Below are 26267 nucleotides of genomic sequence, written 5' to 3'. Positions count from 1 at the left end.
TCCAACCGCCATCCACCGTCTCGCTCTTCCAACCTCCATCCACCGTCTCGCTCTTCCAACCTCCATCCACCGTCTCACTCTTCCAACCGCCATCCACCATCTCGCTCTTCCAACCTCCATCTCGCTCTTCCAACCACCATCCACCGTCTCGCTCTTCCTAACCGCCATCCACCGCCTCGCTCTTCCAACCTCCATCCACCGTCTCACTCTTCCAACCTCCATCTCGCTCTTCCAACCACCATCCACCGTCTCGCTCTTCCTAACCGCCATCCACCGCCTCGCTCTTCCAACCGCCATCCACCGTCTCGCTCTTCCTAACCGCCATCCACCGTCTCGCTCTTCCAACCGCCATCCACCGTCTCGCTTGATTTGTCTGACGGAAAGAAGTCAGGCAAAGCAACAACAACAAAAAAAGATGCAACAACTTAAATGATTTTTCCTGAGTTACAGTTCTTATGAGAAAATCAGACCATTCAAATAAATTCATTAGGCCCTAATCTATGGATTTCACATGACTGAGAATACAGATACGCATCTGTTGGTCTCAGATACCTTAAAAGAAATGGGCCTCAGGATCCAGTCACATTTTTTTCTGTGCATTCAAATTACCATCGATAAAATGCAATTGTGTTTGTTGTCCGTAGCGTATGCTTGCCCACACCATAACCCCACCCCCACCATGGGGCACTCTGTTCACAACGCTGACATTAGCTAATCCACACGAAGCCATACATGTGGTCTGCAGTTATGAGGCCAGTTGAATGTACTGCCAAATTCTCTTAAATCACATTGAGCCGGATTATGGTAGAGAAATTAACATTAAATTATCTGGCAACAGCTCTGGTGGACATTCCTGCAGTCAGTATGCCAATTGCAAAATCTCTCAACATTTGAGACATCTGTGGCATTGTGTTGTGTGACAAAACTACAATTTTTTTGAATTGCCTTTTATTGTCCCCAGCACAAGGTGCACCTGTGTAATGATCACACTGTTAAATAATCAGCTTCTTGAAATGCCACACCTGTCAGTTGGATGGATTATCTTGGCAAAGGAGAAATGCTCACTAACAGGGATGTAAACAAATTTGTGCACAACATTTTGAGAGAAATAAGGTTCTCGTGCTTATGGAAAATTTCAGGAATGTTTTATTTCAGCTCATGAATCATGGGACCAACACTTTAAATGGTGCATTTATAGTTTTGTTCAGTGTGGATTTCTCAACCAAAACAAGACAGCTGTCATTACATTATATTTCTATCTGCAGTGTGATGTTATATTATTACAACGGTCAGTGTATAGCATCTGTTATCCTTCATTTATTATCACCATGTTACTATACTGACTTGTCATCGATAAAGACAATCTACCAACATAATCCCCTTTCAGTGAAGAAGAGGAGCCACACAGACAGTTGGAACTGTTTGTATTTATAATTCAGTTGAAGGATAGTTGACAACATTTCACAGTTTACAAGCAGATCATGACATAATAACACACTCATATTGTTGACTTTGGATGCCAATTAGAGGTCTTCATATACCCGAGACCCGGGCCCATTCTGGTCTGAGATTCTAACCTGTCCCTCGGGTCCTGTTTGATTGTCATCGCATCTCGGGTCTACGTAACAACAGCTGATAGATCCGAATGGACCCGACCGTGGCTCTGCATAGTCTATAGCATATATATTTTACGCTAATCAGGTGAAATGATTGACTTATAGAAGGCCTAGCCAACATAAAGACCTTCTACTGATTTGAATTATGTATAAAAAAATATTTACTACTGGAGTCTATGGACTTATTTTGTGGGTCCATGGTCAAATGTAGTGCACTACAGAGGGAATAGTGCGCCATTTGGGACTCTCAGCCCCCAGTATATACTATATATAGACTCAGCCCCCAGTATATAATATATATAGACTCAGCCCCCAGTATATACTATATATAGACTCAGCCCCCAGTATATACTATATATAGACTCAGCCCCCAGTATATACTATATATAGACTCAGCCCCCAGTATATACTATATATAGACTCAGCCCCCAGTATATACTATATATAGACTCAGCCCCCAGTATATACTATATATAGACTCAGCCCCCAGTATATACTATATATAGACTCAGCCCCCAGTATATACTATATATAGACTCAGCCCCCAGTATATACTATATATAGACTCAGCCCCCAGTATATACTATATACAGACTCAGCCCCAGTATATACTATATACAGACTCAGCCCCCAGTATATACTATATACAGACTCAGCCCCAGTATATACTATATACAGACTCAGCCCCCAGTATATACTATAAACAGACTCAGCCCCCAGTATATACTATATAAAGACACAGCCCAAGCCTTCTCAGATGCTGTACTGCTCATTTAAACAGGAAGGCTCCAGGGCAGGTTTTATTTTGGACAAACTTATCAACAACCTAGTCGTGAAAATCTGACCTGAGTGCTTGAATGAAGTCCTTCTCGACAGAGAGCATGGACAGTGCATTTAGCCTGCCGTTGTTCTGTTGCCAAGCGACCGCGGAACCCGAGGTTTTTCCCGAGAACACGGCAACACCTGGACTCTTTTCAGAGTGGGGAACCTTCTGTCAGACTCGGCGGTCTGCATGGGAGTGGTGATGATGATTTTGAGAAGAGAGACCGTCTCTGACAAAACATCCTGGAGGTTGAGCTCGCAGATTGTTTTCAGTAATGACGGAGCTGTTGTACCCCTGTGGAGCTCCGTGTGTTGGTACAGAGAGGTCAATTCATCCTTCAGCTTCCCAGTGTTAACCACCATATCTTGGCAGCACACTGTAGGGCTGAGCACGGGAAACAGCCTACGAACTTAAGAGAAAAGCGTGGGATTCACCAGTTTGGCTGCGATTAAAATGGTCGCTACTTTGAGAAAAACCTGTGATGCACATGTGTGACGATGACGTCACATGCCTTCCTCATGACCGCTGCAGTTCTCTGCGTCTCTCTCTCTTGTCGTTGTCCGACGCAGGGCCTACGTGTGCTGTGGCCTCAGCTCTCCCCTGTTGGGCTTGAACGTACTTCTCGAAAACTATCAACTGCCTGTTCGATGTCCGCCACGACAACATCCCTTTTGTGTATGTTGACAGTGAGAACATCCACCTCTTGCATGACCAAATAGAACAATTCTAGTAGTTGTAGGAACGTGGGGTCCCTGAGTTTAGCTGACAGGCCGTAAGCCTCTCTGATAGAGTCCTGGTCCCACATCGGCTGTGTCCTAATATCCTCCACACACTTCAGAAGAGCAATGCGATTCTCCCAAACCACACTGACCATTTCTCACTCACAGTTCCACCCTGCAGCTGTAGCTCTCTTTTGACTGATCTTTGAAGAAAGTTTCAAAACAAAGACAAATCCGCAAAAAAAACACTTTTGTCGCCGAGCAGATCTGCTGGAGTGTGACGCGTAGCGGGTGAGCGTAGCAGTGCACAGAGTTAGCGCTGGGATAGGTGCGTTTCAGGTGAGTTTCAGGTCGCGTACGTCAGCCCCGTCCACTGCTGCCGCCGCAACCCCGTCGTACGTCTGACCAATCATCTTGTGCTCCAGATTCAGTGGCTCCAGCGAGTCCTTGACTGCGTTGGTGAGACCGGCGGCCGTTTTATCCTTTAGGTCCACAAACTCCCAAAACCTCTCCGTGACAGTATTGTCTGGAAGCGTGTACCGTAGCACGACAGAGACCTGCTGTGGAGTACTGGAGTAGATTGTTAGCCCAAGAAGCCGATCTTGGGCCAGTATGGCATTTTCCACACTAATGGTCACAGTTGGGATTGGGGAAGCTGATCCTAGATCTGTAGCTAGGGGCAATATCACCCTGGAGGAGACCTCCCCTGTCCACGGCATGCCGTCCACCTGCACCGCTACGAAGCTAGCCGCCCACACCTCCTTGGTAATCGCCTCTTTGTACACCTCGTACATACAGTCAAACAGTTTGTTTTGTACATAGCCTCTTGGGTGCTTAAAGAAGCCGTGCGCGTCGTAATGCCTCTGGAGTCTCCCTCCCTCTCCTCAAAGACGCACTTAAACATGGATGTGTTTAGGGAATCCGACTCGACCAGGCCGCTCGGCCACGTCGCAGCCATGTGTCTCCCGCACAGAACGTAGCTTTTGAGAATTCTACCCAGAAACGTACCTACTCTCCTCCGTTTGTCTGTTGTGTATCTCAATGGGAGCTTTGGGTTTACGCCGACCAGCTGATCAGCGGCGTTAGTCTTCCCTAGAAATCCCAGTTTCATGCCGTTTTCCAGATGAGTACAACAACTCTCATGTTTCGTAAGCCTTTCGGAGAGGTGCTTCAGGTCCTTGAAACCGTTGACCAAGTCTTTGCCGAATAAAAGGCACGGGAAGCAGCAAAGTATTTTTTTTGGAGACGCCGTCAGCCACGATTTCTTATGGAACCACGAGGGGTTGAACGAACGGGTCCTTTCCTTTTGTTCTGTGTTGAGGAAGTGTTATTTCTACATCAGGTGGCTGGTGGGGGACCGAGACTTTTTATCTGGAGTTTCTCCTCCTGCAACATTTATGTTTACTAGGATCCCCATTAGTGGACACGATGATGAAAGAAAATTGTGGGAGGACTGGTGGGAGGATTGGTGAGAAGGAGCTGGAAGTCTTTTTCCGTTTGGGAGGACATGTTACACCGTGGCTGCGGTCTTTACAAGTGTGTCTTCTCAACTCCTCTGGCTCACAGAAACTAGTGAAGCAGTCCAAGCAGTGGTGATGTTTCTGCCTTGAGTTCCTCCCTCGGTATTGTTGGTGGTTTCCTGATACTGTGGTACTGGGCTCGCTGAGTGAGCCTGAGTTGGAGCTCTCTCCTGTGGGAATATATTAACAGATGTGGGATTACAATCAGAAAAGTTTTTTTTAAATAATACATTTGTTTATTTAGAATTCAGGTGTGATTAAAACACCAAACAATACAAAAGGTCTCCCCAATTAAATTACAGCGCTTATCAGAATGTATGAGGTTAAAGGGGAAGTTGACCTAAAATCCAATTAAATTACAGCGCCTATCAGAATGTATGAGGTTAAAGGGGAAGTTTACCTAAAATCCTAAATTTCCCAAGTGATTACATACATTGAAACTAGTTAGCTGGAGTTTGCCCTATGCCCCTCTCTCACCCTGCAGTCTCTCTCACCCTGCAGTCTCTCTCACCCTGCAGTCTCTCTCACCCTGCAGTCTCTCTCACCCTGCAGTCTCTCTCACCCTGCAGTCTCTCTCTCTCTCTCTCTCTCTCTCTCTCTCTCTCTCTCTCTCTCTCTCTCTCTCTCTCTCTCTCTCTCTCTCTCTCTCTCTCTCTCTCTCTCTCTCTCTCTCTCTCTCTCTCTCTCTCTCTCTCTCTCTCTCTCTCTCTCTCTCTCTCTCTCTCTCTCTCTCTCTCTCTCTCTCTCTCTCTCTCTCTCTCTCTCTCTCTCTCTCTCTCTCTCTCTCTCTCTCTCTCTCTCTGCAGTCTAGAACTCTCACTCTCTCTCCCTGCAGTCTAGAACTCTCCCTCTCTCTCCCTGCAGTCTAGAACTCTCCCTCTCTCTCCCTGCAGTCTAGAACTCTCCCTCTCTCTCCCTGCAGTCTAGAACTCTCCCTCTCTCTCCCTGCAGTCTAGAACTCTCCCTCTCTCTCCCTGCAGTCTAGAACTCTCCCTCTCTCTCCCTGCAGTCTAGAACTCTCCCTCTCTCTCCCTGCAGTCTAGAACTCTCACTCTCTCTCCCTGCAGTCTAGAACTCTCACTCTCTCTCCCTGCAGTCTAGAACTCTCACTCTCTCTCCCTGCAGTCTAGAACTGGAAAGCTGCATAAAAGGGTCACGTGACTCGTCTTTCTGTACGACTAACTCTGCTTCGTTGTCAGTCAAAGAGTGATTGTGAAATCTGCGAATTGTGGACAAATTCTTTGAAAGGTACTGCCAAATCAGCTATTTAAAAAAAAAATCTAAATTACTAATGGTTTTGAGTGAGGAAATGTGTACTTTCCCCCATCTAAAACTATTGCTATTATTTTAATGTGGCCGACTGCAACAGCAGCAGAGATGGGTAACAACTGTGCATGTGCGCTCTCGTGGGGCAAACTCTGTGACCAGTGGAGCCTGGTGGGAGGAGCTATAGGAGGACAGGCTCATTGTAATGGCTGGAATGGAATAGAGGGAATGAAGTCTAACCTGTGGTTTCCATATGTTGGATACTGTTCCATTTTTTCCATTCCAACCATTACACGCTGTCGTACACGTCGATCCAGAGCATCCCAAACATGCTCAATGAGTATGCAGGCCATGGAAGAACTGGGACATTTTCAGCTTCCAGGAATTGTGTACAGATCGTTGCGACATGGGGCCGTGTATTATCATGCTGAAACATGAGGTGATGGCGGTGGATAAATGGCACGACAATATGGGCCTCAGGATCTCATCACCAAACACCAACTGACATCTTTCGTCGTTTTCTCAGCTTGTCATTTCCTTAAAACTGGTAAAAACAGATGACATCTTGCATAGGACCAGTCTTTCCACTGTTATGGAGTTATGGTGCTTCCTCCCCGGTCCCTAAACGAAACAGACAACTTTACTGGTGTTAACTAGATTATTAGTTCCCCGGTCCCTAAACGAAACAGACAACTTTACTGGTGTTAACTAGATTACTAATGCATTCATTCTAACGATGTAAGACGTTATTCTGGTGAGCATTTCTTTATTTAGTTTTCTGGGGCAACAAGTTATGACAGAAGAGAAGCTGCATGTATCAAACTATAGTTGACAAACAAAAATGGCCGACCAAATGTCAGAAATTATAATATGGTTCTACCAAATGTCAAAAATTATAATACGGTTCTACCAAATGTCAGAAATTATAAACAGAATCTTGTCTAAATTAGGGGTGAAAGTAGCCAGCAGTAAATTCATTATGGCTAAATTATAATAGAATTATTATGGTGGATCTAACTGCGCAGGTAGCCTACCTATTGAAGGGATTTGTTTGTAAATCAGATGAAAACAGCAACACACAACACCCGTGATATGTGAAACTGAGCCCGCACAGACTGCAAAAACTACAGTATACGGGAGGAGATGTTTACATGCCACAGTATCCTGTCTTAGATCAGCTCATCCCTGGCATCTTATCTGGGGGTTTTCATAACCGGGATACAAGCTTTTTTCAGGTTATTGTAAAAACGGGATATGATATGTATACGCGTCAACTCAAAAACAGAAGTGTTGAGTATCCTGAATGATAACGGGATATGGGTGTTTATATGTCAGTGGCTAAATCACAGTTAAATCAGAGTCATGTAAAATCCCTTGAGAAAACATTTTAAAACGCATCTTCTGAATTAAACGAAGTTTAATTATAGTATTTTGCCGTTTGGTATCTCTAAAAAAGGTACTATGGGATAATGATCACTGAGATCATATGCAAATACTCCACTATAGAGAAGTATTTATGGATGTTATTAGTCAGAATTGTATAAATCAATGAGGAGTTAACACGATTTTTCACATTTAGGAACAATCGAGTCTGATTAAAATCAATGCATATACTCTTTAACCCCCTTGAATAATACAAAAAGATCCCCATCAAAAAAAAAAATAATAATAATAATAATAAATAATAATAATAATCATAATAATAAAATAATCATAATAATAATCCATCTATTTAATATATAGATTGCTGTTTTGTTGTTGTTGTATGGGCTGCGCCTCAATCTACTGCATCCACCAATGGCAGCCTTCGGCATCTGCGGTGGAAATTAGGTCAAGCGACAGCGGTGTTTGTCAGACCACGAGACAACCCTGAAAAATGGGTCTTTCTCACGAAAACGTCAGAACGGTTTGGCCTACAAATGACGTACTATGACCACTATGGAAAGACGAGACTCTCACGAACACGATAGTTCACAAGCGTCACGGGAACCTGAAGTCGGTTCTGCAGATCTGAACAACCGTCTGTCTGTAGTGTCCTGTAGTGTCCCGTAGTGTCTGTAGTGTCCCGTAGTGTCTGTAGTGTCCCGTAGTGTCCCGTAGTGTCCCGTAGTGTCTGTAGTGTCCCGTAGTGTCCCGTAGTGTCTGTAGTGTCCCGTAGTGTCCCGTAGTGTCCCGTAGTGTCTGTAGTGTCCCGTAGTGTCTCGTAGTGTCTGTAGTGTCCCGTAGTGTCTGTAGTGTCCCGTAGTGTCCGAACAGCTTGGGGCTCCACATATTGTTTTGTTCTAGGACGTAGTGTCCCGTAGTGTTTTGTTCTAGGACGTAGTGTCCCGCAGTGTTTTGTTCTAGGACGTAGTGTCCTGTAGTGTTTTGTTCTAGGACGTAGTGTCCCGTAGTGTTATGTTCTAGGACGTAGTGTCCCATAGTGTTTTGTTCTAGGACGCCAACCAGACTCGTCTGAAGGTAGCCCGGTACCAGTTACAATAAATGAATGGAAGTAGACATAGTCTAGTGACAAAAATATGGGTCCAAAAATGTAAAATTATAAAATGATTGTTATCTGTTCTTCCATGTATGAATCTGTTATTTGATGCATTGTATTTCTATGGGCTAAAAGCAGTAAGGCCAAATTCAATGTTTAATAAAATAATTATTATTTTATATATTTTTTTTTTATACCTAAATCAAAAGAGCTAAATGATGCTTGGTATGACCAGCTTACTTTGCAGTTCTTAAGTAAAGGGATTCCCCCACGAGTTACCTATTTCCGCTGCTTTGCAGAGCTAGCGGTGAACAGACACGTCATGAGTCAAGCCTTTTATGTCACTTTCCAGTTCTAGGCTACAGGGAGAGAGAGAGGGGCAGAAGGCAAACCCCACCTAACTAGATTCAATGAATGGCATCACTTGGGGAATGTTTAGGTCACAACTGTATTATTTTGTTATTGACATCTCTCCATACATCCAACCTCACTGACCTGGAGGAGCCATATCAGCATTTCTCTCCTCTTCGACTTGGACCTCTCTCTTCTCCCCCTCTTCCTTATCTTCTTTGATTTCTGCGCTTTTCTTCTTTAACATCTCCCTTCTCCTCCTTTTTGACAATCACATTGAGTTCCAGTTTTTGACCGCAGTCCTCCAGCTTCACTGACACCGTCTCTGGACCAGGCTGTGAGCTTCTCTGGACTGGAACGCCACAGCCAGAACCCGGTTCAGACATGGTGGGCTAGAGGTGGGTCAGTAGAACCAGAGGCGGTATAAATGGTGAGTTTAAAAAAACAATCCGGTTATACCACATTTGGGAAAGGGGTGCAATGTGAACGCTGATGTGGTAGTAAACATAGCAAGCTAGCTTACATTTGAGACATTTAGCAGATACTCTTATCCAGAGCAACATACGAGTGTATAACTTTTCGTAGCCAAAAGCAATAGCTAAATACTATATTATGGACAAAAAACACAATGCATAGTGTTAGCTAGCTAGAAAGATACCAACCTATTGAGCTGCCGTCACTTTCCAACCCAAGACAATGGCTAGTGTAACGTTAGCTAGCTTACAAGCTAGGATAACAAACACTTTAAAAGACTCAAGAGTTTGTCTGAGCCATGCGTTATTTAAATAACACATTAAAGTTCCAAATGAAAATCTAAAACACATTTAAACGAATTTCCTAGTTACCTAAAATAATTTGTTTGTTGGGATGAGAATATCGGTGGAAAACTATTTGACGCCAGCTAAGCAATAACTTCCGGGTGACGTCATTTTGGGTTGAAAAAATCCTTCAAAATAAGAGTCGTGTCCTGTAAACCGTGTGTAAATGGGTTATGAAGGCGAAATAAACGATTGGAAATATATGCACAATTATAATCCTATCGTATACTAGTTATCAAACATGTATTTCTCCACTTATGATCAGCTCTGTGTTTAGCCTTCTCCTATTATTTTGGAATCGCCTACTATTCAACACACTAGCAGACATATTTATTTATTTAACCTTTATTTAACTTGGCAAGTCAGTTAACAACAAATTCTTATTTACAATGACGGCCTACCAAAATTACATAAAAATATAGGACAAAAACACACATCACAACAAGAGACAACACAACACTACCTAAAGAGAGACCTAAGATGACAGCATAGCATGGCAGCAAGACATGACAACAACATGGTAGCATCACAACAAAGTAGCAGCAGAAAACAGGGTACAAACATTGTTGGGCACAGACAACAGCACAAAGGGCAAGAAGGTAGAGACAACAATACATCACACGAAGCAGCACATATCACACAAAGTATCTGATACTTTAGTGTGTATGTAGGTAGCCTCCTCCTATTCAACTCATTAGCAGACATAGTATCTGATACTATAGTGTGTATGTGTGTAGCCTCCTCATTAGCAGACATAGTATCTGATACTATAGTGTGTATGTGTGTAGCCTCCTCATTAGCAGACATAGTATCTGATACTATAGTGCGTATGTACTGTGTGCTGTAAATGGTGTTTGTGTTCTGCCCACCCTTCTTACTCCACATTGTGTTTAGAGACAAGCACTCTCTCCTCCCTTCCTTCCTCTCACAGGTCTGCATCCCAAATGGCACCCTGCGCCCTAAGTAGTGCACAATATAGGGAATAGGGTACCATTGGCCATAGGACTCTGGTTAAAAGTAGTGCACTATATAGGGAATAGGGTGCCATTCTTGGAACGCGGTCGTAGTCAGAACAGTAGGAACACCCAGGTTAGTCACAGGACAAACCCAAAAGACGAAAGAAAAGGGACAATGAGCTGGACACACACACACACCGGAGGAGATCAGCTGTCTTCGTCTCAGTCACTAAGATAACTCTTGAGGGGAGCATTGTGCAGCTACTGATCTCTCAGTGAAGGAACAGACGCAGCATGCACACACTCTCTCTCCTCCTCATCCTCCACCTTCTGAAGCCAGGTGAGAGAGTGTGTGTGTGTGTGTGTGTGTGTGTGTGTGTGTGTGTGTGTGTGTGTGTGTGTGTGTGTGTGTGTGTGTGTGTGTGTGAGAGAGAAAATGAGTGAGAAGGAGAGAGGAGTGATACAGAGCAGTAGATCATGAAAGAGATTTAGTATTTAGAAAGGTAACTATTAGATCACCAGGAAACAATTGGTTAAAAAAAAGAACTTATATCATACTTCCTGTATTTTTTTAAATTATATTTTCTATTATTATCTATATCATTAGTATCATTATTATTAGTATTATCGTCATTATTATCACTGCATTGATGGGAAAGAGTTCTCAAGGTAAGAATTCCACTGTACTGTTTTACAGCTGTTGTATGCTTTGCAGGTGGCGAATCAACTTTGAAATTATGATTTCAGATGTCTATTATGTTTAGGGTTATATTACACTACGATTGAGATTGAGTTAGATAGAGATGGCGGTTGAACAAATACACACACACACACACACACACACACACACACACACACACACACACACACACACACACACACACACACACACAGTGCTATCATGACTGTACATGTATTGCCTATGTCAGTGAATGTAAATGAGATCATAATATCCCAAAGGACCACTGAACACTGTTCATAGAGAGGAATGAGGTAATTGGCTAAAAAATGGTCACAGAGAGATGATTGGCTAGGTCAGGGACTCCTTCCTTCCTGTCAGGAACTCCTTTCCTCTCCTCATTGTTGGATATTAAGTGTGTATGTGTGTGTGTGTGTGTGTGCATGCGTGTGCTGTTGCTGTGTTTGGCTTTTGGCGTCGTCAGCATTCTCTGTCAATGACACAGGTGAGGTCACTTCCCTTTCCTCCTGTCCCACCAGCACCCTCCTCCCCAGCTCTCTCGCTCTCGCTCTCGCTCTCGCTCTCGCTCTCGCTCTCGCTCTCGCTCTCGCTCTCGCTCTCGCTCTCGCTCTCGCTCGTCTCTCAAAAAGTGTGTAGTCTGGTTTCCTATTTGCGTAATTGTTAAGACGTTGATTTCCTGACACTTCCAGGCTCTCCACTCACAGACATAATATCTCTCCCCTCCCTTCCCCCCCATCCGTTTCTCTCTCCAGGCGTGTGTGAGTCCTGTTCCCTGGTGGTCAGTCCTGCTGGGCTGGTGGTGAAGTATGGAGCCCCTGCTTCGGCCAACTGCACCTCCGATACGGTCACCTCTATGGGCTGGGAGCCGAGCCTAGGAGAATCTCCGCTCTTTGGCACTGAGGTGAAAGAGCTGACTTGGAGAGTAGACAGCCTGACTGACTGGAATATAACGCCTCAATGCTTTGAGATCTCTGAGGTGGGAGGCCAGTGTGCCAGAGTGCTGAAAGTTACTGTTTACAGTGAGTAACTTCCCTCGTATGTTTGCTCTCTGACTGTCTCTCGTGTCTCCCAGTATCTTTTGTCTGTGCAGAAACCTGTTAGTAACACACTGACCAGAAACCTGTTAGTAACTGATCAGAAACCTGTTAGTAACAAACTGACCAGAAACCTGTTAGTAACACACTGACCAGAAACCTGTTAGTAACTGACCAGAAACCTGTTAGTAACACACTGACCAGAAACCTTTTAGTAACTGACAAGAAACCTGTTAGTGACACACTGACCAGAAACCTGTTAGTAACACACTGACCAGAAACCTGTTAGTAACTGATCAGTAACCTGTTAGTAACTGACCAGAAACCTGTTAGTAACTGACCAGAAACCTGTTAGTAACACACTGACCAGAAACCTATTAGTAACTGATCAGAAACCTGTTAGTGACACACTGACCAGAAACCTGTTAGTAACTGACCAGAAACCTGTTAGTGACACACTGACCAGAAACCTGTTAGTAACACACTGATCAGTAACCTGTTAGTAACTGACCAGAAACCTGTTATTGACACACTGACCAGAAACCTGTTAGTAACTGACCAGAAACCTGTTAGTAACACACTGACCAGAAACCTGTTAGTGACACACTGACCAGAAACCTGTTAGTAACTGATCAGAAACCTGTTCGTAACACACTGACCAGAAACCTGTTAGTGACACACTGACCAGAAACCTGTTAGTAACTGATCAGAAACCTGTTCGTAACACACTGACCAGAAACACACTCTGTTCATTTCAATGGTGCGTGTGTGTTTCCCTTCCTCCACAGAGCTTCCAGACAGAGTCTCCATCAGATATGTAAACCACTCTGGTCCCGTGGTTGAGGGGCATCAGTACTCTCTGCATTGTCTTGTCCAGAACACCGCTCCTATTGAGCACCTCAGAGTGACCTTCTTCAAAGTCTCTACCAATGGTGAACGGACAGTGTTATACACACAACCACTGAACAACGACATTCAACAATTGAACAATGACATGAGGCAACCGGTGAACGAGAGCTATTCCCTGCAGTTCTCCCCTACTAGTGTTGATGACGGGGCCCAGTGGTTTTGTTCAGCCATGTTGGATCTGGGACCAGAGGGACCCCGACCTCCTGCTGTAATGGAATCAGACCGCCTCAACACCACTGTGCACTGTGAGTCCATCTGGTGATTTGTGACTCGATTGGTAATGTCTATCTGTACAGATCAGTACTGTGGGTTATGATGGTTGTAAAGATGACAGGGATCAAATGATGGGCGATGTAATTGAGGTCATGATGATGATTATAATATGATTGTTTCACTGAAGTTTCGTATCCCCCCCCCCCCCAGTCGCTCCTGAGTTCTCCTGTTCTGCCAAGCTAGAGGTGCGAGCGGGGGAGGGGCTAACTTGTGAGGTCAGAGGCAATCCCCTCCCATCGGTCACCTGGCTGAGAGACGGACAGATACTGACCCCGCCCACACACCTGAGCAGAGAGGATGCTGGGAATTACACCCTCATGGCTTTGAACCGTATCGGAAGAGCCAATCACACAGTGGAGGTGGAGGTCCTACATGACCGTGCTGCTAGAGGTCTGTGTGTCTGTCTGTCTGTCTGTGTGTGTGTGCGTTAGAAACTGATTTTTAAGGTGTTGTTCAACTTCTGTTTCCCTCCACAGGAGCTTCCTGTCAGGCTGCTGGGAGTGCCACGGTGGCTGTGCTGCTCCACCAGCTCATTCATTGGCTATATTGAATGATTATTTTATTGATTGAACGGTTGAGTTATTCATTGACCAATCAGGACACCGATCTCTGTGCTGGAGCTTTGTGATTTGACAGTGATCTGTGAGGGCAGTCTTCAATAGATCTGGAATCAGAGTTAGTAGAAAACCCTTTTTGCCTAAATGTGAAATGAGCTGTTTTGAAATGTGTTATTTTGAAGTAGTGCTATTGAACAGGTCTGTAATTAAGCAATAAGGCCCGAGGGGGTGTGGTATATGGCCAATATACCACGGCTATGGGCTGTTCTTATGCACGACACAACGGTATAAATGTTTATTTCAAATCCTAACCTTAAATGTTTATTACTAATAAACTATATAAATGTTTCGGCCTAATCCTAACCCTAACCTTAATCCTAACCCTAATCCTAACCTAATCCTAACCCTAATCCTAACCCTAATCATAACCCAGTCTCTAGCAACAGATCTACCATAATCCTAACCCTAATCCTAACCCAGTCTCTAGCAACAGATCTACCATAATCCTAACCCTAATCCTAACCCTAATCCTAATCCAGTCTCTAGCAACAGATCTACCATAATCCTAACCCTAATCCTAATCCTAACCCAGTCTCTAGCAACAGATCTACCATAATCCTAACCCTAATCCTAACCCTAATCCTAACCCAGTCTCTAGCAACAGATCTGCCATAATACTTATTGAATGTGTTTGTTGTCTATGTCTTTTGTGACGAATAAAAGTTGACCCATAAACTGTCATTGGTTTAACATATTTGTTATCAGGTTGGCTGCGATGATGATGATGATGAGTGTGGGTGGATGTGTTTGTGTGTAGGTGACGTAGCTGCGCCATGTTATGCATTTTCAACCAGATCCACAGGAGAAGAGTCGTCACGAGTTACCACAGGGTTTGTGCTAACCGGGATCCTTGGGATGTCACTAACCTAAATCCTAAACCTAACCACTACCATCTTAAATGTCGACTTCAATGTGGTAGTGCGGTATGGACGTCCCAGGGATCCCGGATAGCGTGGATCGTTACCACAGCCGTAAAGTAAAAAACCCTGCATGTATTTTTACAATTCTCTTCTTAAAATCAGATTTTAAACCAACCCCAACCACACAGAACGCACACTCGGCAGAATGATGGAGACGACAGGGTCAGTCCTGGTATAAGTAGAGCTACTGCAGGACACGTTGTTAATGTTGTGGCTCCAGACACTGATACCAGACCTGTTCAGAATTCTTGTTCTCACACACAAATGTGTCACGCAAAAAAAAAAGGTTCACTTTAATAGTTACTCAGATTGACTTGATAACCTTTCTAATGAAGGCTAGGTCAAAGGTCATCAACCTGACTGCGTCTGTGGAAAGAAAAACTACCATGTTGAAGGTCATTGTGGAAGCTGCAACAGAGTTTTTAGGAGTAAACAGATGTTACTGTCTCCATGATTGTTGATATGTAATACCAATGATGGAATGTCTCAGTATGATGATAATTAGAGTTGTGGTTTTTTGTTATCCTTCAGTGGAATGTCAGAAGCCTTTTTGCTAACTGGTTAGAAGCCTTTTTTGCTAACTGGTCAGAAGCCGTTTTGCTAACTGGCCAGAAGCCTTTTTGCTAACTGGCCAGGAGCCTTTTTGCTAACTGGCCAGGAGCCTTTTTGCTAACTGGCCAGGAGCCTTTTTGCTAACTGGTCAGAAGCCTTTTTGCTAACTGGTCAGAAGCCTTTTTGCTAACTGGTCAGAAGCCTTTTTGCTAACTGGTCAGAAGCCTTTTTGCTAACTGGCCGGAAGGCTTTTTGCTAACTGGCCAGAAGGCTTTTTGCTAACTGGCCAGAAGGCTTTTTGCTAACTGGCCAGAAGCCTTTTTGCTAACTGGTCAGAAGCCTTTTTGCTAACGGGCCAGAAGCCTTTTTGCTAACTGGCCAGAAGCCTTTTTGCAAACTGGCCAGAAGCCTTTTTGCTAACTGGCCAGAAGCCTGTGCTACGTTCCTAAGGGAAGGTCTTGTATATTGTAATATAACTGTCCCATCTGAATATCAATGATGTGATGGTGGAAATCTACAGTGCAGGTAGTAATATTAAGTTACAACATTATTTTTTTTTACAACCCATGTCGTCGACTATCTGTAGCGATGTTTGATGAAATATCAGGAGGATTGGGCTCTAGGGAGATATGGTGTGGCGACTAGTAGTTTATGGGAAAGCACACATACAGATGCTAATGCTCTTTCATTATTTGTTACTTTTATTTCTTATTTTTTACTTATCACGTAGTTTTTCTTAAAACTGCATTGTTGGTGAATAAGGGCTTGTAAGTAAGCATTTCACTGTAAAGGATCGACACCTGTTGTATTCGGCGCTTGCGACAAATACAATTGGATTTGATGGTAATATTGTGGAAGATACGATGGAAACAAGATCATTAGTGTGTCATGATGATGGATGTGGTGCAAGAGTTGATGTCGTTACAGGAGTTTTATTTTTATTTTTGACCTTTATTTAACTATGCAAGTCAGTTAAGAACAAATTCTTATTTTCAATGAAGGCCTAGGAACAGTGGGTTAACTGCCTGTTCAGGGGCAGAACGACAGATTTGTACCATGTCAGCTCAGGGGTTTGCAACCTTCCGATTACTAGTCCAACGCTCTAACCACTAGGCTACCCTGCCGCCCCTCCACTCTAACCACTAGGCTACCTGCCGCCCCTACGCTCTAACCACTAGGCTACCCTGCCGCCCCAAGTGTGGAAGGAAATTACATTGTAGACCAGTTAGCCAAAATAGTTTTGAAATTAGATATCATTGATATTAATGTTCCACTGGGTAGAGATGAGGCCAAATGTAGGATCAGAGCCATTTTGATAGATGTGTGTCAGAAGAGATGGGACTCTGAGCCCAAGGGCCGGGATTTATATGCCCTCTAAAGAAACGTTGTGGACCAAGATGCAAAGGAAGAGGTGGTGTTTGCTCGATTGCGCTTTGGACATTGAAACTCGTCATTACATCTGTTTGGCAAGCATGTGAATGGCTTGTGTCTCAAGTGTATGGCCGATGAAACAATGGAGTATGTGTTGTTATATATAGAATAAGAACACCTCCTCCCAGCTGCCCACTGCACTGAAGATAGGAAACACTGTCACCACTGATAAATCCACCATAATTGAGAATTTCAATAAGCATTTTTCTACGGCTGGCCATGCTTTCCACCTGGCTACTCCTACCCCGGACAACAGCACTGCACCCCCAACAGCAACTCGCCCAAGCCTTCCCCATTTCTCCTTCTCCCAAATCCATTCAGCTGATGTTCTGAAAGAGCTGCAAAATCTGGACCCCTACAAATCAGCCGGGCTAGACAATCTGGACCCTTTCTTTCTAAAATTATCTGCCGAAATTGTTGCCACCCCTATTACTAGCCTGTTCAACCTCTCTTTCGTGTCGTCTGAGATTCCCAAAGATTGGAAAGCAGCTGCGGTCATCCCCCTCTTCAAAGGGGGGGACACTCTTGACCCAAACTGCTACAGACCTATATCTATCCTACCGTGCCTTTCTAAGGTCTTCGAAAGCCAAGTCAACAAACAGATTACCGACCATTTCGAATCTCACCATACCTTCTCTGCTATGCAATCTGGTTTCAGAGCTGGTCATGGGTGCACCTCAGCCACGCTCAAGGTCCTAAACGATATCTTAACCGCCATCGATAAGAAACATTACTGTGCAGCCGTATTCATTGATCTGGCCAAGGCTTTCGACTCTGTCAATCACCATATCCTCATCGGCAGACTCGACAGCCTTGGTTTCTCAAATGATTGCCTCGCCTGGTTCACCAACTACTTCTCTGATAGAGTTCAGTGTGTCAAGTCGGAGGGTCTGCTGTCCGGACCTCTGGCAGTCTCTATGGGGGTGCCACAGGGTTCAATTCTTGGACCGACTCTCTTCTCTGTATACATCAATGAGGTCGCTCTTGCTGCTGGTGAGTCCCTGATCCACCTCTACGCAGACGACACCATTCTGTATACTTCCGGCCCTTCTTTGGACACTGTGTTAACAACCCTCCAGGCAAGCTTCAATGCCATACAACTCTCCTTCCGTGGCCTCCAATTGCTCTTAAATACAAGTAAAACTAAATGCATGCTCTTCAACCGATCGCTACCTGCACCTACCCGCCTGTCCAACATCACTACTCTGGACGGCTCTGACATAGAATACGTGGACAACTACAAATACTTAGGTGTCTGGTTAGACTGTAAACTCTCCTTCCAGACCCATATCAAACATCTCCAATCCAAAGTTAAATCTAGAATTGGCTTCCTATTTCGCAACAAAGCATCCTTCACTCATGCTGCCAAACATACCCTTGTAAAACTGACCATCCTACCAATCCTCGACTTTGGCGATGTCATTTACAAAATAGCCTCCAATACCCTACTCAACAAATTGGATGCAGTCTATCACAGTGCAATCCGTTTTATCACCAAAGCCCCATATACTACCCACCATTGCGACCTGTACGCTCTCGTTGGCTGGCCCTCGCTTCATACTCGTCGCCAAACCCACTGGCTCCATGTCATCTACAAGACCCTGCTAGGTAAAGTCCCCCCTTATCTCAGCTCGCTGGTCACCATAGCATCTCCCACCTGTAGCACACGCTCCAGCAGGTATATCTCTCTAGTCACCCCCAAGACCAATTCTTTCTTTGGCCGCCTCTCCTTCCAGTTCTCTGCTGCCAATGACTGGAACGAACTACAAAAATCTCTGAAACTGGAAACACTTATCTCCCTCACTAGCTTTAAGCACCAACTGTCAGAGCAGCTCACAGATTACTGCACCTGTACATAGCCCACCTATAATTTAGCCCAAACAACTACCTCTTTCCCAACTGTATTTAATTTTTATTTATTTATTTATTTTGCACCCCATTATTTTTTTATTTCTACTTTGCACATTCTTCCATTGCAAAACTACCATTCCAGTATTTTACTTGCTATATTGTATTTACTTTGCCATCATGGCCTTTTTTTGCCTTTACCTCCCTTCTCACCTCATTTGCTCACATTGTATATAGACTTGTTTATACTGCATTATTGACTGTATGTTTGTTTTTACTCCATGTGTAACTCTGTGTCGTTTTATCTGTCGAACTGCTTTGCTTTATCTTGGCCAGGTCGCAATTGTAAATGAGAACTTGTTCTCAACTTGCCTACCTGGTTAAATAAAGGTAAAATAAATAAAATAAATAAAAAATATTGTTGTAAGTGTGTTTAAGAGAGGGACAGATTGAAGTATAAGGTCATTGAGGTTGGAAGGTATTTTGAGGATGGGGGAGGGTCTGTTAGAAGTTAGTAGGCTTTTTTTTCTTTTTTCTCAGAAATACTGAGTTAGGTAGGATGATTTAGAGATGTTGTAAACCGGGATTGAGCACCCACTCCAGCACAGTAGGTGGCGGCATGCACCTTTAACGTTGGTTTGCGGACCGCCATTATATCATAGAAGAAGAAGTGGCCATAGGAAAGCGGAAGTCATTTCGCTTCCGGCCTACACTGGCGAGTCTTCACCAAATATTCTGTGCTTGGCATACTTTACACACTCGATCTATAAAGTACGTCGACAAACTGATCTCAGAGCAACGACAATTCAATCTCAACGTCAACAAAAGTAACGGTTGTGGAAACTTTGGACTTGTCCTTTTACCGCTGGTGAGTTAGCATGCTATTGTTAGCTAACTGTAAGCTAAATAGGCAGCGCCAACTCAATGAATATGTGCGGTAAATTTATGTGACTTTACTGGACGCGTCTTTATAGAATAGTGGAAGGTTTATTTGTGTCTTATTCAATCAAGGTTAACGTTGTATACACGTATGATATAGTAATGTTCTAGAGACGATTTGGTGAATTACGTCACGAAATGAGATGCGTTCCCTTAAAATGGTTCCCTCCACACACAACTTTTTAAATATTAGAATATACGATTACAACATAGCTTCACAGAATACAGTAGATGGTATTATATAAATAACATCTATGGTCCTCTCTTTATAACATCCTAAAATACACTGGAGACATTCAGAAACATAATTAGAATGCATCAATTTAACCTTTTTTGAATTTAAATTGATTTTAAAATAGTTCTCTCTGATATCAAAGATAAGGTCCTTATGCTTCCAAACCTTACCGCACGTGTTGTGTGTTAATGTTCAGACCAAGCATCGGGGCTATTAACAAAACTCCCCTGTACAGAAGACGCCTTCATCCAATTACTCTTATGTGTAATGCAACAGAGTCAGGATCAAGGGCTTGGGTAAGTGCAACTAAGACCCCAGAAATGACAAAGGTTTCAGTAAGAGGACTAACTGGTGTCTCCAAGTGGTCTTCAATGTGTGTTCTGATACTAAGTCATCTCATTGCACTTTGACACAGCGAAAGAGCCATCATCTTTAAGGTGTTTAAAAAAAAACTCTCCTAGCTTTGCCGTTGAGGAACTGAAGCAAGCACTTGTAGTTTTTTGGGGTTTGGAACCCAGCCCTGCATCTCCATCTCCACCCTGCATCTCCAAGATGCTTATATGAATGACATCAGAGCGGAATTTATTCTAATCCTTAACTCAGAACACATCGAGTCCTCTCTTACTCAGACGACACAATGCGCAGAAGTCCCAATTAGCAGGAGGGATGGGGGTGAGATCTTGTTGTGTGTGTGGTGCTCACGTTTTAAGAGCATCTATCAGTTGACTCTCATACAGCTCTCAGCTCTGACATCATGTGTAGAATGTTACTGTACAGCCACTGTGTTCCAATGTAATTCCCTTATCAGTGACCTAATTTGAGCATCTATCAGTTGAATCTCATACAGCTCTGACATCATGTGTGGAATGTTACTGTACAGCCACTGTGTTCCAATGTAATTCCCTTATCAGTGACCTAATTTGAGCATCTATCAGTTGAATCTCATACAGCTCTGACATCATGTGTGGAATGTTACTCTACAGCCACTGCGTTCCAATGTAATTCCCTTATCAGTGACCTAATTTGAGCATCTATCAGTTGAATCTCATACAGCTCTGACATCATGTGTGGAATGTTACTCTACAGCCACTGCGTTCCAATGTAATTCCCTTATCAGTGACCTAATTTGAGCATCTATCAGTTGAATCTCATACAGCTCTGACATCATGTGTGGAATGTTACTCTACAGCCACTGCGTTCCAATGTAATTCCCTTATCAGTGACCTAATCAGCCATTTTCAACCCGTTTACGGGCTAGAGTGTAAAGTGTTGAGATTACTAGCCTCTAAATACTAATGTTATATAAACATACAATGTACATAAAAAGCATTCATTGATATTACAACAGCATGTCGGTTTCACATCAAAAGTTGAAATGCCATGGAAATAGTCAATTGGTAACATGTGATCAGTAAACATCAAAGTATTGGATATATATATATTTTGACACTATCCTTCTTCTTCTACAGGTCATCTAAAGTGTATGGACTTCCTGCTGTCTTCTTCTACAGGTCATCTAAAGTGTATGGACTTCCTGCTGTCTTCTTCTACTACAGGTCATCTAAAGTGTATGGACTTCCTGCTGTCTTCTACTACAGGTCATCTAAAGTGTATGGACTTCCTGCTGTCTTCTTCTACTACAGGTCATCTAAAGTGTATGGACTTCCTGCTCTCTTCTTCTTCTACTACAGGTCATCTAAAGTGTATGGACTTCCTGCTGTCTTCTTCTACTACAGGTCATCTAAAGTGTATGGACTTCCTGCTGTCTTCTTCTACAGGTCATCTAAAGTGTATGGACTTCCTGCTCTCTTCTTCTACAGGTCATCTAAAGTGTATGGACTTCCTGCTCTCTTCTTCTACTACAGGTCATCTAAAGTGTATGGACTTCCTGCTGTCTTCTTCTACAGGTCATCTAAAGTGTATGGACTTCCTGCTCTCTTCTTCTTCTACTACAGGTCATCTAAAGTGTATGGACTTCCTGCTCTCTTCTTCTTCTACTACAGGTCATCTAAAGTGTATGGACTTCCTGCTGTCTTCTTCTACAGGTCATCTAAAGTGTATGGACTTCCTGCTCTCTTCTTCTACAGGTCATCTAAAGTGTATGGACTTCCTGCTGTCTTCTTCTACAGGTCATCTAAAGTGTATGGACTTCCTGCTGTCTTCTTCTACAGGTCATCTAAAGTGTATGGACTTCCTGCTGTCTTCTTCTACTACAGGTCATCTAAAGTGTATGGACTTCCTGCTGTCTTCTTCTTCTACAGGTCATCTAAAGTGTATGGACTTCCTGCTCTCTTCTTCTACAGGTCATCTAAAGTGTATGGACTTCCTGCTCTCTTCTTCTACTACAGGTCATCTAAAGTGTATGGACTTCCTGCTGTCTTCTTCTACAGGTCATCTAAAGTGTATGGACTTCCTGCTCTCTTCTTCTTCTACTACAGGTCATCTAAAGTGTATGGACTTCCTGCTCTCTTCTTCTTCTACTACAGGTCATCTAAAGTGTATGGACTTCCTGCTGTCTTCTTCTACAGGTCATCTAAAGTGTATGGACTTCCTGCTCTCTTCTTCTACAGGTCATCTAAAGTGTATGGACTTCCTGCTGTCTTCTTCTACAGGTCATCTAAAGTGTATGGACTTCCTGCTGTCTTCTTCTACAGGTCATCTAAAGTGTATGGACTTCCTGCTGTCTTCTTCTACAGGTCATCTAAAGTGTATGGACTTCCTGCTGTCTTCTTCTACTACAGGTCATCTAAAGTGTATGGACTTCCTGCTCTCTTCTTCTACTACAGGTCATCTAAAGTGTATGGACTTCCTGCTGTCTTCTTCTACAGGTCATCTAAAGTGTATGGACTTCCTGCTGTCTTCTTCTACTACAGGTCATCTAAAGTGTATGGACTTCCTGCTGTCTTCTTCTACTACAGGTCATCTAAAGTGTATGGACTTCCTGCTGTCTTCTTCTACTACAGGTCATCTAAAGTGTATGGACTTCCTGCTGTCTTCTTCTACAGGTCATCTAAAGTGTATGGACTTCCTGCTGTCTTCTTCTACTACAGGTCATCTAAAGTGTATGGACTTCCTGCTGTCTTCTTCTACAGGTCATCTAAAGTGTATGGACTTCCTGCTGTCTTCTACTACAGGTCATCTAAAGTGTATGGACTTCCTGCTGTCTTCTTCTACAGGTCATCTAAAGTGTATGGACTTCCTGCTGTCTTCTTCTACAGTTCATCTAAAGTGTATGGACTTCCTGCTCTCTTCTTCTACAGGTCATCTAAAGTGTATGGACTTCCTGCTGTTTTTCCATTGACTGCATTGTTGTTGTTGTTCCCAACAGCAGGACAACATGAGTCGAAAGAGGGACAAGCTGTTGGATGGACTGGAACAGAGTTTATACACTCTAACCAAGGACAACTTATGTTACCTGTGCGTTCGTTGTGGAATAGGCTCCGAGGATCGGTTCCAAGGTAAAGAAAACAGTGAACGCACGCTGCGGCGTCAAATCATGGAGGAAATCTGGGAAAACGAGGATTCAAAGTCTTGGTTACTCCGACTGAAAGAGGACATCAGAGGTATACAGGAGGATGGTAGACATGTAACCGTGAGCTCCAGTGCATCAAGCAGCGTGTCCTCGAGTCCCAGCCAGTCTGATGGTGATGGGGACGCTGCAGACTGCCGTGAAGCTGGGAAGCCTCGACAGTCGGAAGTGACTCAGCGAACACACACTGGAGAGAAGCCTTACAGTTGTAATCAGTGTGGGAAGACATTCACACAGTCAGGAAGCCTGGCAACTCATCTGAGAACACACACTGGAGAGAAACCTCATAGCTGTGATGTATGTGGGAAGACTTTTAACGTAGCCTTCAATCTGAACCGACACCAGCGAACACACACTGGAGAGAAACCCTACAGCTGTGAGAAGTGTGGGAAGAGCTTTTCTCAGTCAGGCCTACTGGCCAGCCACCGTCGTTCGCACACAGGAGAGAAACCGTATGTCTGTGATCAGTGTGGGCAGAGCTTTGTCAATCCGGGATCCCTGGCAAAGCACAAGCGAAAACAACATGTGGGAGAGAAGCCTTATAGCTGTGCGGATTGTGGGAAGAGTTTCTTTGAATCACATACCCTGGCTAACCATCGGAGGACACACACAGGAGAGAAGCCTTACAGCTGTGATCTATGTGGGAAAAGTTTTGCTCTGTCAGGAACCCTGATTAAACATAAGCTGACTCATACAGGAGAGAAACCGTACTGCTGTGACCGGTGTGGGAAGAGCTTCCGTGAATCAGGAAGGTTGAAAGTTCACCAGAGAATGCACACTGGAGAGAAACCTTACGGCTGTGATCAATGTGGGAAGAAATTTGGTCATTCGCAACACCTGAAAGAACACCTGCGAACGCACACAGGAGAGAAGCCATTTAGCTGTGATCAGTGTGAGAGGAAATTCACTCAACCACAACACCTGAAATCACACATGAGAACACACACTGGAGAGAAGCCGTTTGTCTGTGATCAGTGTGAGAAGAGATTCGCTCATTCCCAACAACTCAAAGCACACCTGCGAATGCACACTGGAGAGAAACCTCATATCTGCGATCGGTGTGAGAAGAAATTTGCTCATTCACAACACCTGAAAGATCACATGCGAACACACACAGGAGAGAAGCCGTACATCTGTGGAGAATGTGGAAAGAGCTTTGGTAGAACAGGAACATTGAAAGTGCACCAGAAATCACACGCAGCAGGTGAAGTGTGTACAGATTTGCCTCCCCAGGATCAGTTCCAGAACCCTCAAATAAATCTGAACAGCACAAAATTCCAGATCCATCTCCCTCCCCAGGATCAGTTCCAGAACCCTCAAATAAAACTGAACAGCACCAAGTTTCAGATCCATCTCCCTCCCCAGGATCAGTTCCAGAACCCTCAAATAAATCTGAACAGCACAAAGTTCCAGATCCATCTCCATCCCCAGGATCAGTTCCAGAACCTTCCATAAACTCAGAAAAGTCCAAAGTTCCGCTGCTGGACTCCTCTAGCACTAGGCAATTATGACACCTATCTATTATATATATATATATGCGGTAAAGAGGTCAATGGAACTCGACCAAAACAATAGAAATGACATGGACACAGGTGGGAGAAAGATGCCATGGGGGGGGAAAGATCCCGAATCTCCTCATGGTCCCCTCACTCTATGTTGAGGTAAAAATCAGAGTATAATGCTTGTATGGATGTTAACCCCCTAACACATGTTCATGTCATCATCACCAAATCAACTGTATTATAGTAACAAAAGGACTTTGACTAACACACATCGTTGATGGATGCTACAAGCTCATAAGAGCAGGATGTTAGCATTTAGCAGTTACTTCTTCTAAACAGGAAAAGGGACAACTTCAAAAATGTGTCATGCAGAGGAAACAGACAAATATTTAGAAACCGGACTTCAGTAACCACTTGGTGGGCCTGTTACATCACATAAATCACACGACTGATTTGACGAATATATCCACTTGGTTGGATCAGATTTGTTGAATGTGTGCCAACGACGCCGTCACAGCGTCCTGCGTTCCAGTGACCTCTTTTCCCACATCTGTGCTTGAATCCAGTTCTACAGATTCTGAATCCAGTTGTAATTGATTAACCCCCTCCTCCAAATTCACTGTGTACAGAAACATTGGTTCATTAAAATCATTGAGTTACCTTTTTTATTGTTTTGACTCCTCAGTTCAGTCTTGGTACAAGTGTATGCAGACCGGATGCGCCTTCATTTCCCGGATTGTCCAGTTAAGGGGAAGGAGACAGGTGGCAAGAGTGAGGGCTGCCAAGTGTGTCTCCTATCTGGAGGCGAGTGGGAGTGGCGTCATGGTAATAGAGCCGGCACTTGTGAATGTTTCTCGGCAACCAGGGGATCCTGATATATTGCACGTGAAAAAAGTTGGTCTTTGTTGCATTTAGTGCCTCGTCATAAACTACGCAGCACATGACAAAGAGGAAATCAGAGAACATTTTAGTAATTTTTTAGTGCATACAGAACGCTCTTTTGTGACTGAGTTTACAGCCGAGGCCTTGCAAGAAATCCTGTCACAGAATGTTCTGTCCTCACAGGCCACTGAGCCGTTGTCAGGATGTGACTTGAGTTCGACTGTGACAGACGGAGTAGGATAGGTTTTAAATGTTTATTTCCAACAATTTAGTTTTTTCCTTCTTCTATCATTTACCACTTGTACAGGAGGTGGCGGAATGCACCCAATACTTGTTTGCGGACCGCAA

General features: G+C 43.8%; 2 protein-coding genes and 1 long non-coding RNA gene across 5 annotated transcripts; 2 read left to right on the top strand and 1 right to left on the bottom strand.

Annotated features, from left to right (window-relative positions):
* Positions 1 to 1123: 1123 nt before the first annotated feature.
* On the bottom strand, positions 1124 to 9720 carry LOC116359023 (uncharacterized). Its single transcript, XR_004206590.1, has 3 exons — positions 9437 to 9720; positions 8919 to 9166; positions 1124 to 4848 (listed from the first exon to the last, which is right to left on the bottom strand). It is a non-coding gene; the product is annotated as an uncharacterized LOC116359023 (long non-coding RNA).
* LOC109881744 (vascular cell adhesion protein 1) lies at positions 8733 to 14762 on the top strand. 2 transcript variants are annotated; one of them, XM_031811661.1, is made up of 5 exons: positions 8733 to 9204; positions 12001 to 12267; positions 13071 to 13436; positions 13615 to 13854; positions 13941 to 14762. In XM_031811661.1, exons 2-5 carry the CDS (start codon positions 12102 to 12104, stop codon positions 14012 to 14014), a joined length of 846 nt encoding a protein of 281 aa, XP_031667521.1. In that variant the 5' UTR covers positions 8733 to 9204; positions 12001 to 12101; the 3' UTR covers positions 14015 to 14762. The 2 variants fall into 2 exon arrangements, with proteins under 2 accessions (XP_031667521.1, XP_020329448.1); XM_020473859.2 differs by lacking the exon at positions 8733 to 9204 and adding an exon at positions 10655 to 10888.
* Positions 14763 to 19528: 4766 nt separating this feature from the next.
* LOC109881742 (zinc finger protein 2) lies at positions 19529 to 25702 on the top strand. Of its 2 annotated transcripts, XM_020473857.2 has the most exons (3): positions 19529 to 19700; positions 20203 to 20302; positions 23335 to 25702. In XM_020473857.2, exons 2-3 carry the CDS (start codon positions 20267 to 20269, stop codon positions 24988 to 24990), a joined length of 1692 nt encoding a protein of 563 aa, XP_020329446.2. In that variant the 5' UTR covers positions 19529 to 19700; positions 20203 to 20266; the 3' UTR covers positions 24991 to 25702. The 2 variants fall into 2 exon arrangements, with proteins under 2 accessions (XP_020329446.2, XP_031667506.1); XM_031811646.1 differs by lacking the exon at positions 20203 to 20302.
* The last annotated feature ends 565 nt before the right edge of the window (positions 25703 to 26267 follow it).

The sequence above is a fragment of the Oncorhynchus kisutch genome, unplaced genomic scaffold (genome assembly GCF_002021735.2).
Source record: "Oncorhynchus kisutch isolate 150728-3 unplaced genomic scaffold, Okis_V2 Okis01b-Okis20b_hom, whole genome shotgun sequence".
Taxonomy (NCBI): domain Eukaryota; kingdom Metazoa; phylum Chordata; class Actinopteri; order Salmoniformes; family Salmonidae; genus Oncorhynchus; species Oncorhynchus kisutch.
The sequence above is the reverse complement of the archived record's forward strand: the minus strand, read 5'-3'. Positions and strand labels throughout refer to the sequence as shown.

What these genes read in the sequence shown, in the direction of transcription:
- LOC109881744 (XM_020473859.2), top strand. Translation starts at nt 10,843, where the DNA reads ATGCACACACTCTCTCTCCTCCTCATCCTCCACCTTCTGAAGCCAG. An exon ending in GCTGAAAGTTACTGTTTACA is followed by an intron (nt 12,268 to 13,070) that starts GTGAGTAACTTC and finishes CTTCCTCCACAG; the next exon opens with AGCTTCCAGACAGAGTCTCC. An exon ending in ACATGACCGTGCTGCTAGAG is followed by an intron (nt 13,855 to 13,940) that starts GTCTGTGTGTCT and finishes TTCCCTCCACAG; the next exon opens with GAGCTTCCTGTCAGGCTGCT.
- LOC109881742 (XM_020473857.2), top strand. Translation starts at nt 20,267, where the DNA reads ATGTGTAATGCAACAGAGTCAGGATCAAGGGCTTGG. An exon ending in AGTCAGGATCAAGGGCTTGG is followed by an intron (nt 20,303 to 23,334) that starts GTAAGTGCAACT and finishes TGTTCCCAACAG; the next exon opens with CAGGACAACATGAGTCGAAA.